A 14,207-nucleotide genomic window follows, 5' to 3' on the forward strand; every position below is an offset into this window, starting at 1 on the left:
GTCCTTGAACGCATCACCGTGTCACTCGCACTCGAATAAAAAAACAATAAAAAAATGCGATTTATTTTATTAATATACGCGTCATTTACGCTTCCGGGTGCGTTAAGCGTGCGCTTTCTCCTGTTAATGCATCTCATTTCAGCGTTAATGGCGTATTTTTCGACGTCAACGTGTGACAACAGCGCCTCCTGTCTTGTGTTCCCCACGCTGCTTTATTTTCTTTCCCGCCGTGGTGGCTTTTCCCGCCATCGTCATCAAACGGCCCCCACCGACGTCAGTCTCGCGATACTATGAGCAGCAAGATCCCGTTTGTGATTTTTTTAGGGGAAAACTTTATAAACTTTGTGTTTAATGGTTCCCAAAGGTCCTTGAAATCCTTGAAAAATGTCAAGGCCCTTGAAAGTCTTTGGAAATTGTACACACACACATACACACACACACACACACATATACAGTATATGTATATGTGTATATGTACAATTTTCAAAAAAATTAAAGGGCCTTTACATTTTTTTCAAGGGCCCTTGGGAACTATTAAACATAACATTCAAGCCCTTTTAGTGTCCAATGTGTCTATTCAGGGAAATGTTCAAAAACTTTCAAGGGCCTTGAATTTTTTTCAAGGATTTCAAGGACTGTTGGGAACCATTAAACACAATGTTCAAGCACTTTTAATGTCCCATGTCTATCCAGGGTGATTTTCAAAAACTTTCAAGGGCCTTGAATTTTTTTCAAGGATTTCAAGGATCCTTGGGAACCATTTTAAACACAAAGTTCAAACATTTTCAATGTCCCATGTCAATTAAGGGCAATTTTCAAAAACTTTCAAGGACCTTGAATTTTTTTTCAAGGTTTCAGGGACCATTGGGAACCATTAAACACAATGTTCAAGCACTTTTAATGTCCCATGTCTATTCAGGGCTATTTTCAAAAACTTTGAAGGGCCTTGAAATTTTTTCAAGGATTTCAAGGACCCTTGGTAACCATTAAACACAACATTCAAGCACTTTCAATGCTCCATGTCTATTCATGGCGATTTTCAAAAACTTTCAAGGACCATGAAATATTTTCAAGGACCATTGGGAACCATGAAACACAATGTTCAAGCCCTTTTTATGCCCCATGTCTATTCAGGGTAATTTTCAAAAACTTTCAAGGGCCTTGAAATTTTTTCAAGGTTTTCAAGGACCCATGGGAACCAATGCCGTGTTTACGGGAAACGTTTAAGTACAAAAAAAAAAGGTTGTGTGGGTTTAGTTTCTGTGTGTTTTTACATATATATCCCTGTCATTTGTACCAGTTTGTTTATTAAATTACAGAAGAATTATGATATTCAGTTCATGAACATATATACATACAGTACATATGTACACACACACATATATATATATATATATACACACAGACAGACAGTAATAATTTATGGCTTGAAATAAAAGAAAACAAAACTGAAAAAAAAACACGATCACCTGCCACCGTGTCGACTTTTGCGTTTTTAAAACGTAAAATATTTTTTTTATTTCACCATTTAAAACATTCCCAGGTTATTTACATGGTTGACTCGTTATAAAGCGACGTTCCCTCGTGTTTGAAAGCGATTCCTCGTGTTGTCAGAGCTGGTGTGAGTGTGTGTGTGTGTGTGTTTATTTCATGATTATTTTCCTCAAAAAAAAAAAAAAAAAAAAATTCACCACAAATTTTTCCTCGTCATCAAAACCACGTTCACGCAAAAACAAAAATCACGCTCGTGAGCAGAAGAGACACACAACAAATATTAGCACCTGGTTTGTTTGTTTTTTCAGTGAAATTGTTCGAGATGAGTTCATGTTTTTTTGTTTGTTTTCAAAGCATTTTTTTTCTACTTTGTCGTTTCCGTTAAAACGACAGAGGAGAGTCAACGTTTTTGAGGTTGAACGTTATTCGTTTTTGCTTTGAAATGTATAAAATAAACTGAACACGAGCTCCAAAATAATTAAAAACACAAAAGGTCACATGATATAAAACATTCTACTTTTTTTTTTTCTATGTATCAAGTCCATATTTTAAATCCCAGTCTGGATTTTTTCGGTTAAATCCGTTCTTTTTTTTTGTGCGGGATGAGGAAGCAAAAAAAAACAAAAACACTCCGCTTTAACAAACCTGACATGATTGAAAAATCCATATATTAAGCACAAATACTTGAGCCTGATCTGGCTTTCATCCATTCATCCACTCATTTCTCTGTTCATTAGCATCAATCTTTAGTCTAATTTCTCCTCTTCCTCCTCCATCGTCGGCGTTGTCTTCATCACGGTGTCTTAGCTCTTATGTGACTGTGGTGGAGTTCTGTCCTCTGATCGCACACCAGGCCATGAACACGTCTCTGTGGACGAGAAACAAGTTAATTCGGGAGTTTCAGCTTGGTTTTAAGGCTCCATATTCATTATATTTGTGTTTCACGGCATTAGTCATTTAATGTAATGACTAATGCTGTGTTCACACCACGTGTGGCGCTAAATTATCACGCAACGCAAAGCCAACGAACAGACGCGATATTCGTTGTGCGCCATTCTTGTGTATCGCGCCGTGCGACGCTTAAGATGAAATTCGCCAAAGCAATGAGAGTCTGTTTTTATGAGATATTTTACGAGATTTTTTTTCGGGTCTATTTTTACGAGACTTTTTTCCGGGGTCTGATTTTACGACAATTTTTTCGGTTCTATTTTTACAAGATTTTTTTTCGGGTCTATTTTTACGAGATTTTTGTTTTCCGGGGTCTGATTTTACAAGATTTTTCTTTCGAGGTCTGATTTTACGAGATTTTTCTTTCGAGGTCTGATTTTTTACGAGATTTCTTTCCGGGTCTCTTTTTATGAGATATTATTAGGGTCTATTTTGACTAGATTTTTGTTTTTCAGGGTTCGATTTTACTAGATTTTTCTTTCAAGGTCTGATTTTACGAGGTTTCTTTCCGGGTCTGTTTTTATGAGAGATTTTATTCGGGTCTATTTTTATGATATTTTAGTTTTTCGGGGTCTGATTTTACAAGATTTCTTTTCAGGGGCTGTTCTTCTGAGATTTTTTTTCAGGGTGTGATCTTACAAGTTTTTTTTCTGGGTCTGATTTTACGAGATTTTTTTCTGGGGCTGATTTAACGAGATTTTTTTCTGTGTCTGTTATTACGAGATTTTTTTCTGGGTCTGATTTTACGAGATTTTTTTCTGGGTCTGATTTTACGAGATTTTTTTTCTGGGTCTGATTTTTTACAAGTTTTTTTTTTGGGTCTGATTTAACGAGATTTTTTTTCTGGGTCTGATTTTACGAGAATTTTCAGCTTAATCTTAAAATGATTTAAGGTGAATGCAAAATACGCTTCCGTAATTTTGTGACATTGGCTCACGTCATTTTTTTTGTTAGATTGCCAATACGCATTCGTACAGCGTGTGAAATATGTGACTTCAATTTTGCATTTTTGTTGCATCGTCCGACACGAGATACTGAGTTTGCACGTGATCTCATCAGTCACTTGGTATTTTAAAGGTTGGCAATCAAAGAAAAAGCTACTTAACCAAACAAAAACAAGAATATATGTGATTTTGCGTGAGTAGACGTACCTGCAGTGCGTGGCGACGCACTCGTTGCTACAGTATTCTTTGTCCCAGTCTTTGCTCTCCACAGCCGGGTTGGTGCAGCCGGCGCGAACGCAGATGTTTGGACTGGACGCAGACGACAAACTGGGACCAGGAGCGACGTTGACCTCCACCTCCATCTGAACGTAGGAGACGCAAACAGACGGTGATTAAAGCGGTTTAAACGCAAACCTCCGACGACGCCGTCGCAGAACTCACCCCTTCTTCTGCCTCGGCCACTTCCTCTCCTGCCGTCACGTCGGCGGCCGATCGTCTGACCTCCACGGTCACGGCGGACGACGACGACGACGGCGCCTCGCCCGTCACGATTATCGGCGAACCCGAGTCCAAATGACGCGACACTTTGATCTGCAGCGGCGGCGGCGCGGTGGCGGCCACGCCTCGCGGTTTGGCCTGGAGAGGGGGAGGAGCCTGAGCGTGCACCATCTGCTGTAGCCGAGGCGGCGGCGGAGTGCTCTGCATCTGCTGCAGAGGAGGCGGCTGCCGCGACGACAACGACGACGACGACGTGGCCGGCATCGCTGTGACCGATACGCCACCAGAGGGCAGCTGCGTCTGTTTGATGATGATCTTGGTGACGGTGGGCGGGTTGGGAGGAGGCGTAGCGGGCGGGATCTGGGGTTTGATGGCGCCGGTTCGGGAGCGCGTGGTGACCTGGTGGAGGTCCACTCGGATGATGTTGGAGGTGCAGATGTTGGTGATGGTGTTCTCCTCCGGGTTGTAGTGGGACCTGGTGACGCGAGCGCCCGGAGGCGGAGTGGAGGCCGGCGAGATCGAGGCAGCAGGAGACGACGCTGGAGACGGAGACGACGGAGCAGTGTCCATGACTTCTATCGCACCCTGAAGAGACGAGAAGGAGAACGCGCGGGATTAGCGGAATTAGCATGATGTTGACATTGGCCACGCCCACCCTAATGCAGTAGTACAGTAGTAATACTACTGCAAGTTCCCGACGATTGAAATTTGTCTATTTTTACTATATTTTCAGGCTTGTTTATGAGATTTTTTTCGGGTCTAGTTTAACGAGATTTTTGTTTTTCGGGGTCTGATTTTACGAGATTTCTTTCCAGGGTCTATTTTACGAGATTTTTTTCGGGTCTATTTTTAAGAGATTTTTGTTTTCCAGGGTCTATTTTACGAGATTTTTTTCAGGTCTATTTTCACAAGTTTTTTCCCAGGTCTATTTTCCCGGGGTCTGATTTTACGAGATTTTTTTCCGGGTCTAGTTTTTACGATATTTTTATTCTTCTTCTTCTTATTATAATTGATATTTATTAGTTTCCGTGTGGACGTCCCCTAAAGCATTTAATTAAACGTACGTGAACTACTAAGCTACGGAATGCCAAGTAGGCCATATTTAGTTATCACATTTATATTGTTAATAAATTATTTAAATTTGACAATAAGGCCTTAGCGTAGTACATTGCAAACAAATGCTAGGACATCGTGTCACTCATGACACCAAGTAGACTATTGAAATTGGTCTATTTTTACGGGAGATTTTTTTTCAGGTCTGTTTATGAAATTTTTTTTGGGTCTAGTTTTATGAGATTTTTCTTTTTCGAGGTCTAATTTTACGAGATTTTTTTCCAGGTCTTTTTTTAATGAGATTTCAGTTTTTCGTGTCTATTTTACGTGATTTTTTTCCGGGTCTATTTTCACAAGATTTTTGTTCGGGTCTATTTTTACAAGATTTTTATTCAGACAAAAAAAGTAAAAGCTAATGCTAATCTACGGAGTGCCAAGTAGACCATATTTTGTTGGCTATTGTCACATTTATATTGTTAATAAATGATTTAAATTTGACAATAAAGCCTTAGCGTGGTACATTGCAAACAAATGCTGGGACATTGTGACCATGACCATAAAACCAATGATCGTGGACTAAACTCGACAAGTTTAAAAATGGCAGCACCATCAACGCTAAAATGGAGGAGAAAAAGATCGAGAATTAAATCCAATCAAGAATTTGGAGAATCACGACAACCCCTCGTAAATTTGGACAAAAAAGCCCAGGAGGTGAAACACTTTATCCACCAGGGGGCGAGAGTTGGTTGTTAATTTGTTCATGCCCATGAGCGGACCTTGACAGCTGGTATCTCTGCAGCTGTGAACTTCTAGTTTTTTGGAACCTCATGGAACCCTTGTAAGGAACCTTGTAAATTTCATCACAAGGTGGCAGCAACGTCTCTTACCTCAGACCCTGGTGAAGTGTTACAGAGCATTATACGTCCACCAAATACATCAATAAAATCACCTGAGAACCCAGGCTGGCTCTGTACTCCGACAGTGCTTTCATGTAATCTCTCTTTGCCGCGTCGTTTTTCCTCTTGTAAACCTGAAAAATTGAAAAAAAAAGGAAAATAAATGTCACCGTTTATCACATTAAAACATTATTATTACGGCTTAAAACAACCAAAATCATGTTTTATAAAAGTCACAATAGCGCTAGTCCATTTGGAGCACACTTTACCCAAAAATTCAAAGACCTTTCACTTGTACGCGTTGTTATCGACTGCTATTGCCAACAATGGCTACAAACGGCTAGCCTGAAATCTTATCTTCTCGACCGTCAACTCGGCGCTCCGACTTTCTTCGCAAATGGAATGCACCATCGTCTTTAGCCGTTAACATGGACGTTAGAATAGCCGCTAACGGTGAAGATTAGTGGCAAACCGCTAACTGTTTACAATTATCGCGATACATTGCAAACAAACGCTAGGACATCGCGTCACATATGACGCCATGCAGACGATTGAAATTGGTCTATTTTTAAGAGATTTTTGTTTTTCGGGGTCTGATTTTATGAGATTTCTTTCCAGGGTCTATTTTATGAAAAACAAAATTCTAGTCTATTTTCACGAGATTTTTTTTCCAGGTCTAATTTTTCCATGTCCGTTTTTACGAGATTTTTGTTCCGCGCTGAGACTTTCATTGCAAATGGAATTCACCATCGTCTTTAGCCGTTAGCATGGACGTTAGAATAGCCGCTAACAGTAAAGATTAGAGGCAAACCGCTAACTGTTTACAATTAGCGTGGTACATTGCAAACAAATGCTAGGACATCGCGTCACTCATGACGCCATGCAGACGATTGAAATTGGTCTATTTTTTAACAAGTTTTTTGTTTTTCGGGGTCAAATTTTTTGCGAGATTTTTGTTCCGACAAAAAAAAGAACCCGTTTCCGCGTGGACGTCCCCTAACCGCTGCTCTTCTCCACCGTCAACTCAACGCTCCTAATTTCATTGCAAATGGAACGCACCATCGTCTTCGGGTGTTAGCATGGTCGTTAGAATAGCCGCTAGCAAACCGGCAAAACTTTTTACAATTAGTGTGGTAACTTTTTTTCCCATTGAATTAGTAAAAAAATGACATTTCGGCTGTAGAATTGTCAGATAACTTACTAAATAACTAACTTTCAATATCTGGCAGTTTATTCAATCGTTTAGGAATTACGGTACTGAGAAGCTGACGTCACAAACGTGCGAAACGATGGTGAATCTCGTCTGTGATCGGACCTTGATCACATTTTTAAATAGATAATAGATGCAGTTCCTCCCTCTTACCTGTTTCTGCTCGTCGCCCAGACTGTCCCACATGGAGGCCACGATCTTAGAAACCTCTCCGAACGTAGCGTTGGGATTCTGTCCTTTAATGGCCGCCTGCGTGTCCCTGAAGAACAGCGCGTACGCCGACACGGGTTTCTGAGGCTCGTTGGGGTCTTTCTTCTTCTTCCCCTTCTTCCCGGCTCCTGCTCCGCCGCCTCCTTTTCTCCCGGCGGCCGGAGAGACGTTGGAGGTCGGCGTGGAGAGCGGCGAGTCGGACATGGAGGGGTCGAGGGAGATGACGCCGGGAGAGACGGCCAGAGAGACCGGAGAGTCGATGAGGACGCTCTGAATGTGAGCGGGAAGAAAGGGAATTACTTTGAATAAATGTTTACGAAGTGTTTTAGGAGGCTATCGCTTATGCTAGCAGCCGCTACAAGAATACGGCCACTTCTTCTTCAGATCAACGCAAACAGAAACATATCTCCAAAGAATGCAGGTTTTTAAAATCGGCTTTGGATCAAATTAACTTTAAGCAAATCCTGCCATCATTTCCTGTCCAACGTTGCGTTCCAGTAGAAGTAAGAAGTCGGAAATTACGAGTTCCGAGTACAAAGATTCAACTGGAACGCCCCCCACCGCCGAGACGGATTTTCCAACTTGAGCGACCACACAGTCCCTGACAAGAGTTTTCCAAGATGGCCGCCAATCGCGTATTATTGTAAGTGTACGTATTTGTTTCACACTAAATCAGTCGTACATATTAGTACTGTTCAATTTTTATCCGTTGACAGTCGTTTGTGTGCTAAAAAATACCGTACGCATTGTTATCAGCTGCTCTTGCTATTGCTAATAGCGGCTACAAATGGTTAGCCGTTAATTCACTTTCCGCCCAATTTTTTCGACTGGAGCGCGGTCAACTCGGGAGTTCTTCAGCTGTTAGCATCAACTTTTGACAATTTCGGCAATCCTAAAAATTTACCTGAACAACCAACGGAAAGTAAAAGATACAAAATAATGCTAGCAGCTACTACAAGAATACGGCTACTTCAGATCAACGCAAACAAAAACATATCTGCAAAGAATGCAGGTTTTTAAAATCGGCTTTGGATCAAATTAACTTTAACGCAAATTCACGGCGCGTTCCAGTAAAAGTAAGAAGTCGGAAATTACGATTTCCGAGTACAAAGATTCAACTGGAACGCCCCCACCAACCAAGACGGATTTTCCGGCTTGAGCAACCACACAGTCCCTGACAAGAGTTTTCCAAGATGGCTGCCAATCGCGTCAAGTGTAAGTATTTGTTTCACACTAAATCAGTCGTACATATAAGTAGTGTTCAATTTTAATCCGTTGCGACGTCGTTTGTGTGCTAAAAATACCGTACGCATTGTTAGCAGCTGCTCTTGCTATTGCTAATAGCAGGTATAAATGGCTAGCCATTCATTTTCTTTCCGCCCAACTTTTCGACTGGTGGTCAACTCGGAATTCCGACTTCAATTGTAAATGGAACGCACCTTCATCTTCAGCCGTTAGCATCGACGTTTTACAATTTTGTCAATCCTGTAAAAATTTACCTGAACAACCAACGGAAAGTAAAAGATACAAAATAAGAGACGTCGTAGTATCATCGTTTTAGATTCGTCTCGTTTCCGTCACAATTCACTTTCAACAGGAACGATAATTATTTCGTGAAAATCGTAAAAAAGCGTAAAAGCCACGAATTATTATGTGGAAAAAGAGGCTTTCCACTCACCCTTCTGAAGTCGTCCATGTCGTCGTCCTGGAGGGAGCTGGTGGGCGACGCCGTGGCCGACATCGGCTGCTCGGGTGAGTGGGCGCGCTGTAAAATGTTGCCGCCGCCCAGTCCGAGCCCCAGCTGAGCGCTGAGCTCCGATTGGTCGATGGTGGTCAGCTGGTTGGACCCCAGCAGGCCGTGGCTCATGTCTCCCAGCGGGACGTCGATGGTCACCGGGGACGAGCTGCTGAACTGAGAGCTGATGGGATGACCGAGATCCTGGAGACGACAGACGCAGAAGGAAAAAGTGAGCGAATTTGCCTGGAGTTAAACGTGAAAGGACGTCAGATTGTTTACGAAAAAGCCCTCACCATCCCCAACGATGACGCCAGCAGAGCGCTTCCTCCCGACTGGCCCATGACCCCCAGACTCAAGTGGTCCAGTCCCTGCGACGGCGCGCTCACGAACGTGGAGGCGAAGGACGGGTCGTCCCCTTCCACCACGGCGTTCTCGGGCACCGCCGCGCCGCCGGAGGGGCCGCCGTCCGACAGCTCGCCGAAATGGGACACCACGTCCGACACGGTGAGGGCCGAGTCCGGGTCCAGAGAGATGGGCGGGATCTCGAACTCCTCATCGCCAAGGCTGGGAGTGTGGAAGGTCTGCGGGGGAGTAGGAATAAATCACGTCTATCGTGAACATTCAGTGGACATTTGACAGCCTTTTTTTCTTAGGTTTTTCGAGGGACAGAACGTTCAAAAACTGAAACGCCCACACAAACCCAAGGGAGGAGTAAAAGGGATAGTTCGGAATTTTTGACATGAGACCAATTTTCCAACTCAGCCGATGTGATGGAGACGTTTTCAAGAAATTTCATACAGTTCTTCTAGTTGCCGAGTTCGCTGGTGCTATGGCTAGCGCAAGTCAATTGTACGAGTTAGCATGGCATTAGAAACACTCATACCGACTCCACAGTGCACCCAAGGCAAATCAATCGTAACGGCAGACTATCGATGTACATATCTGTGTTGATAGAATGTTTGAAATAAAACCGACCTTGCAATTTGAAGGATTTATGTCTCAGCAGCAGCAGCAGCGCGTCATACTTCCTGTTAAGCTACTGCAGCGGCGGACTGATTCCTGAGAAAGTAGTCCCTCAAAAATGAATACGATGCGAGGTTAGTTTTGTTTCAAATATTATTCTATCAACACAGATATGTACATCGATAGTCTGCCGTTACAACTGATTTGCCTCGGGTGCGCTGTAGCTGTGTTTCTAATGCCATGTTAGCAGGTACCATTGACTTGCGCTAGCCATAGCACCAGCTAACTCGGCAACTAGAAGAACTGAATGAAATTTCTTGAAAACGTCTCCATCACACCAGCTGAGTTGGAAAATAGGTCTTATGTCCAAAATTCCGAACTATCCCTTTAAGGACTTGACGTAACACAGTTGTGAAGACCTACCTCTGAGGAGGAGAGGAAGGGATGGCCGGACCCTGAAATTGTCAGGTAGTTGTCGCTGCCTCCGGGGAACTGAAACATTCAGGTGTAGAAAGTGAAGACACATGGGTTAACTCTAAAAAACAACATCCAAACCAGACCCCGTGCAACACACAAACAACGACGACACAACGGGGGATGCAACGGTATCGTCAATTTGCGCTCTGCTCGACAGAAAACGGTGGACGCCGGTGTTGGCGCCGGCGACACAGAAACGAGAAAGGATTACGTAAAGAGACGCATCGATTGGGAAATTGTGGACGTTCCAGACAAAAGTGTGGAACCATTTTGGTTTCACTAGGTCAAGTAATGACACGGACGGAAAAAAAACAATATACAGGAATGGCCACCCTGAAAAATAACGTCTACCGCCACGTTTTCGGTGCTAATTTGCACCAAAAAAAAGTGCCCAAACGTGTACGTGCAGATAAAGTATTTAAGTATCTTCAAAACAAATAATTGCAAAACACAACAACAAGACCAAAGCTAACTTCACCGCCATGTTTACCGCAATCCAGTCCAGAAGTAGGACGCAAACGTATCCTGGCTGGCTAGCCGCTGTTAGCAACACCAGTTTTGTTTTTAACGCGAGGGGCGGCCATCTTGAGAGGTTTCTCCGAATTTCCGAGCTGGAAATCCGACTTCAGGGCCCTTTCCCTCAAATGGAACGCCCCCCACCCCCCATGTCGTAAAAGTCTGACATCAAGCATTCAGAGCATTACACCGCTATCACAATATCGCGATAAAAATCGCACCGTGCATGTCAACGCAGTATTGCGACAAATACATTCACTAGTGACACGATCACTAAATTCCAGCAAACACAGTAGAATACTACAATAATACCGTACCAAGATGTCAACGAAGAATTGCGACCAATACCTTACGATGGACATATTCATAAAATTCCAACAAATATCGTGGAATATCACAATTATATCGTACTACGGATGTCAACAATTTCGACAAATACCGTACCAATGGCACGATAACTAAATTCGTATAATAACAACATAATATCGTACCATGGATGTCAACGTAGAATTGCAACAAATATTTTACCATGGAAATATTCACAAAATTCCAACAAACTTCGTAGAATACCACAATAAATACGACCACAGATGTCAACGTAGACTTGCGAGAAATACCTTACTATGGACATATGTACGAAATTCCAACAAACATCGTAGAATGCCACAATAATGTCGTACCACTGATGTCAACGAAGAATTACGACAAATACCGTACCATTGACATTATCACTAAATTCGTAGAATAACAAAATAATATCGTACCACGGATGTCAACGTAGAATTGCAACAAATACTTTACCATGGAAATATTCACAAAATTCCAACAAACTTCGTAGAATACCACAGTAATATAGTACCACAGATGTCAACGTACAATTGCGACAAATACCTTACTATGGACATATTCACAAACTTTCAGCAAAAACCGTAGAATACCACAATATTATCGTACGACGGATGTCAACAAAGAATTGCGACAAATACCGTACCAATGACACGATCACTAAATTCGTAGAATAACACAATAATATCATACCACCGATGTCAAAGTAGAATTGCAACAAAAACTTTACCATGGAAATATTCACAAAATTCCAACAAACTTCGTAGAATACCACAATAATATAGTACCACAGATGTCAACCAAGAATTGCGACAAATACCGTACCATGGAAATATTCACAAAATTCCAACAAACATCGTAGAATACCACAATAATATCGTAACACGGATGTGAACAAAGAATTGCGACAAATACCGTACCAATGACACGATCACTGAATTCGTAGAATAACAAAAACAATTTGTATATAGATGTCAACGAAGTATTTTGACAAATACCGTACCATTGACACTATCACTAAATTCGTAGAATAACAAAAAAATATTGTATATAGATGTCAACGAAGTATTTTGACAAATACCGTACCAATGACACGACCACTAAATTCATAGAATAACAAAATAATATCGTAACACGGATGTCAACGAAGTATTTCGACTAATACCGTACCAATGACACGATCACTAAATTCGTAGAATAACAAAAAAATATCGTACCACAGATGTCAACGAGGTATTTCGTCAAAAACCGTACCAATGACACAATCACTAAATTCATAGAATAACAAAAAAAATATTGTATATAGATGTAAACGAAGTATTTCGACAAATACCGTACCAATGACACGATCACTAAATTCGTAGAATAACAAAATAATATTGTACCACGGATGTCAACAAAGTATTTTGACAAAAACTGTACCAATGACACGATCACTTAATTCGTAGAATAACAAAATAATATCGTAACATGGATGTCAACAAAGTATTTCGGCAAATACCGTACCATTGACACGATCACTAAATTCGTAGAATAACAAAAAAATATCGCATATAGATGTCAACGAAGTATTTCGACAAATACCGTACCAATGACACGATCACTAAATTCGTAGAATAACAAAATAATATTGTACCACGGATGTCAACAAAGAATTTCGACAAATACCGAACCAATGACACGATCACTGAATTCATAGAATAACAAAAAATATCGTATATAGATATCAACGAAGTATCTTGACAAATACCGTACCAATGACACGATCACTAAATTCGTAGAATAACAAAAAATTTTGTATATAGATGTCAACGAAGTATTTCGACAAATACCGTACCAATGACACGATCACTAAATTCGTAGAATAACAAAATAATATCGTAACACGGATGTCAACAAAGTATTTCGACTACTACGGTATTATCGTATCACTACACAACGGTGTCAAATAGGTGATGCGTTCAAACACAGACCGGAAGCGTCGCGTCTGTTTTCGCTTCGGCCCCAAAAATAGTCACCTTGTTGTCGGAGTCAAATCCATTGAACGAGTGCGGGTCCAAGAACTCCGGGTCACCGTCGTGCTGCCCGGTACCGTCCGTTAAATCTGAATAAAAATTCAGGTCCATGTTTTCCTTTTCAGCTGGGCCGCATATGTCAGCGATTCTCCCGTAAAACCAGCCTCTCACGTGGGGGGGGGGGGTTAACGTGTGGTCGTGTACGTTAAAAACACACCGAACCTCCGGAGGTGTCGCGTTTTATTGCTGCGTTCGCACCGCACACGCGGAGCACGTGAACCGGGCCAGGAAGGACCCGTGTGCGGCTAAAAAAGCCTCCGCGGGAACGTGGCTCTTTTCTCGCTGACTTGTCCAAACACGGTTGTAGCGTTAGCCTGAGCTTTTTGACGCAAGGCAGCAGCGGGTGCGTACGCCGGTCCTCGGGACGTCTCACGCGGGGGGGGGGGGGGGGGGACACACACGAAGGGGACACCGCGTTTAAACGTGAAGACCTCCCCCCCACACACACACATACACGCGACTACCGACGGTTTACCGGAGGTGTGTGACAACCGTGGCCGTTATTAAAGCGTCTGACAGCGGAGGAAGACACCGCGAGCTCCCCCCTCCCCTCCTCCCCCCGACCGAGCTTCGTGCTGGCCCGGGCCAGGCCGCTCAATAGATGCCGAGACCCGGATCGGCGCAGGGATTAAAGGTGGTCGAGCTGAACGAGAGCGAAACCGGAAGTTACACCAAGACTGTGTCAAAATAAAAGCAAACGGCCCAATAAACAAAGACTGGGTATGAAGGTATCCTTCGCAACTAACCCTGACCCAAAACGAGACAAAAACGAATAATGCAAGAAACCGGAAGCTTGGCCCAAGACTGTCAAAATAAAATCAAAGACATGAAAGGTCCAAA

At 42.5% G+C, this 14,207-nt stretch overlaps 1 protein-coding gene across 1 annotated transcript; it reads right to left on the bottom strand.

Moving 5' to 3' along the window:
- Positions 1-1,432: 1,432 nt before the first annotated feature.
- tox4b (TOX high mobility group box family member 4 b) lies at positions 1,433-13,912 on the bottom strand. Its single transcript, XM_083910189.1, has 9 exons — positions 13,311-13,912; positions 10,378-10,446; positions 9,285-9,572; positions 8,932-9,192; positions 7,197-7,523; positions 5,887-5,967; positions 3,828-4,469; positions 3,594-3,748; positions 1,433-2,362 (listed from the first exon to the last, which is right to left on the bottom strand). Exons 1-9 carry the CDS (start codon positions 13,416-13,418, stop codon positions 2,305-2,307), a joined length of 1,989 nt encoding a protein of 662 aa, XP_083766315.1. The 5' UTR covers positions 13,419-13,912; the 3' UTR covers positions 1,433-2,304.
- Positions 13,913-14,207: the final 295 nt, after the last annotated feature.

Source organism: Microchirus variegatus (assembly GCF_963457635.1).
Source record: "Microchirus variegatus genome assembly, chromosome: 2".
In the NCBI taxonomy this organism is placed as follows: Eukaryota; Metazoa; Chordata; class Actinopteri; order Pleuronectiformes; family Soleidae; genus Microchirus; species Microchirus variegatus.

Coding starts and splice junctions, on each gene's coding strand:
- tox4b (XM_083910189.1), bottom strand. CDS start 13,418: ATGGACCTGAATTTTTATTCAGATTTAACGGACGGTACCGGGCAGCAC. Junction 10,447..13,310: donor GATTTGACTCCGACAACAAG/GTGACTATTTTT, acceptor TGAATGTTTCAG/TTCCCCGGAGGCAGCGACAA. Junction 9,193..9,284: donor TGGCGTCATCGTTGGGGATG/GTGAGGGCTTTT, acceptor TGTCGTCTCCAG/GATCTCGGTCATCCCATCAG.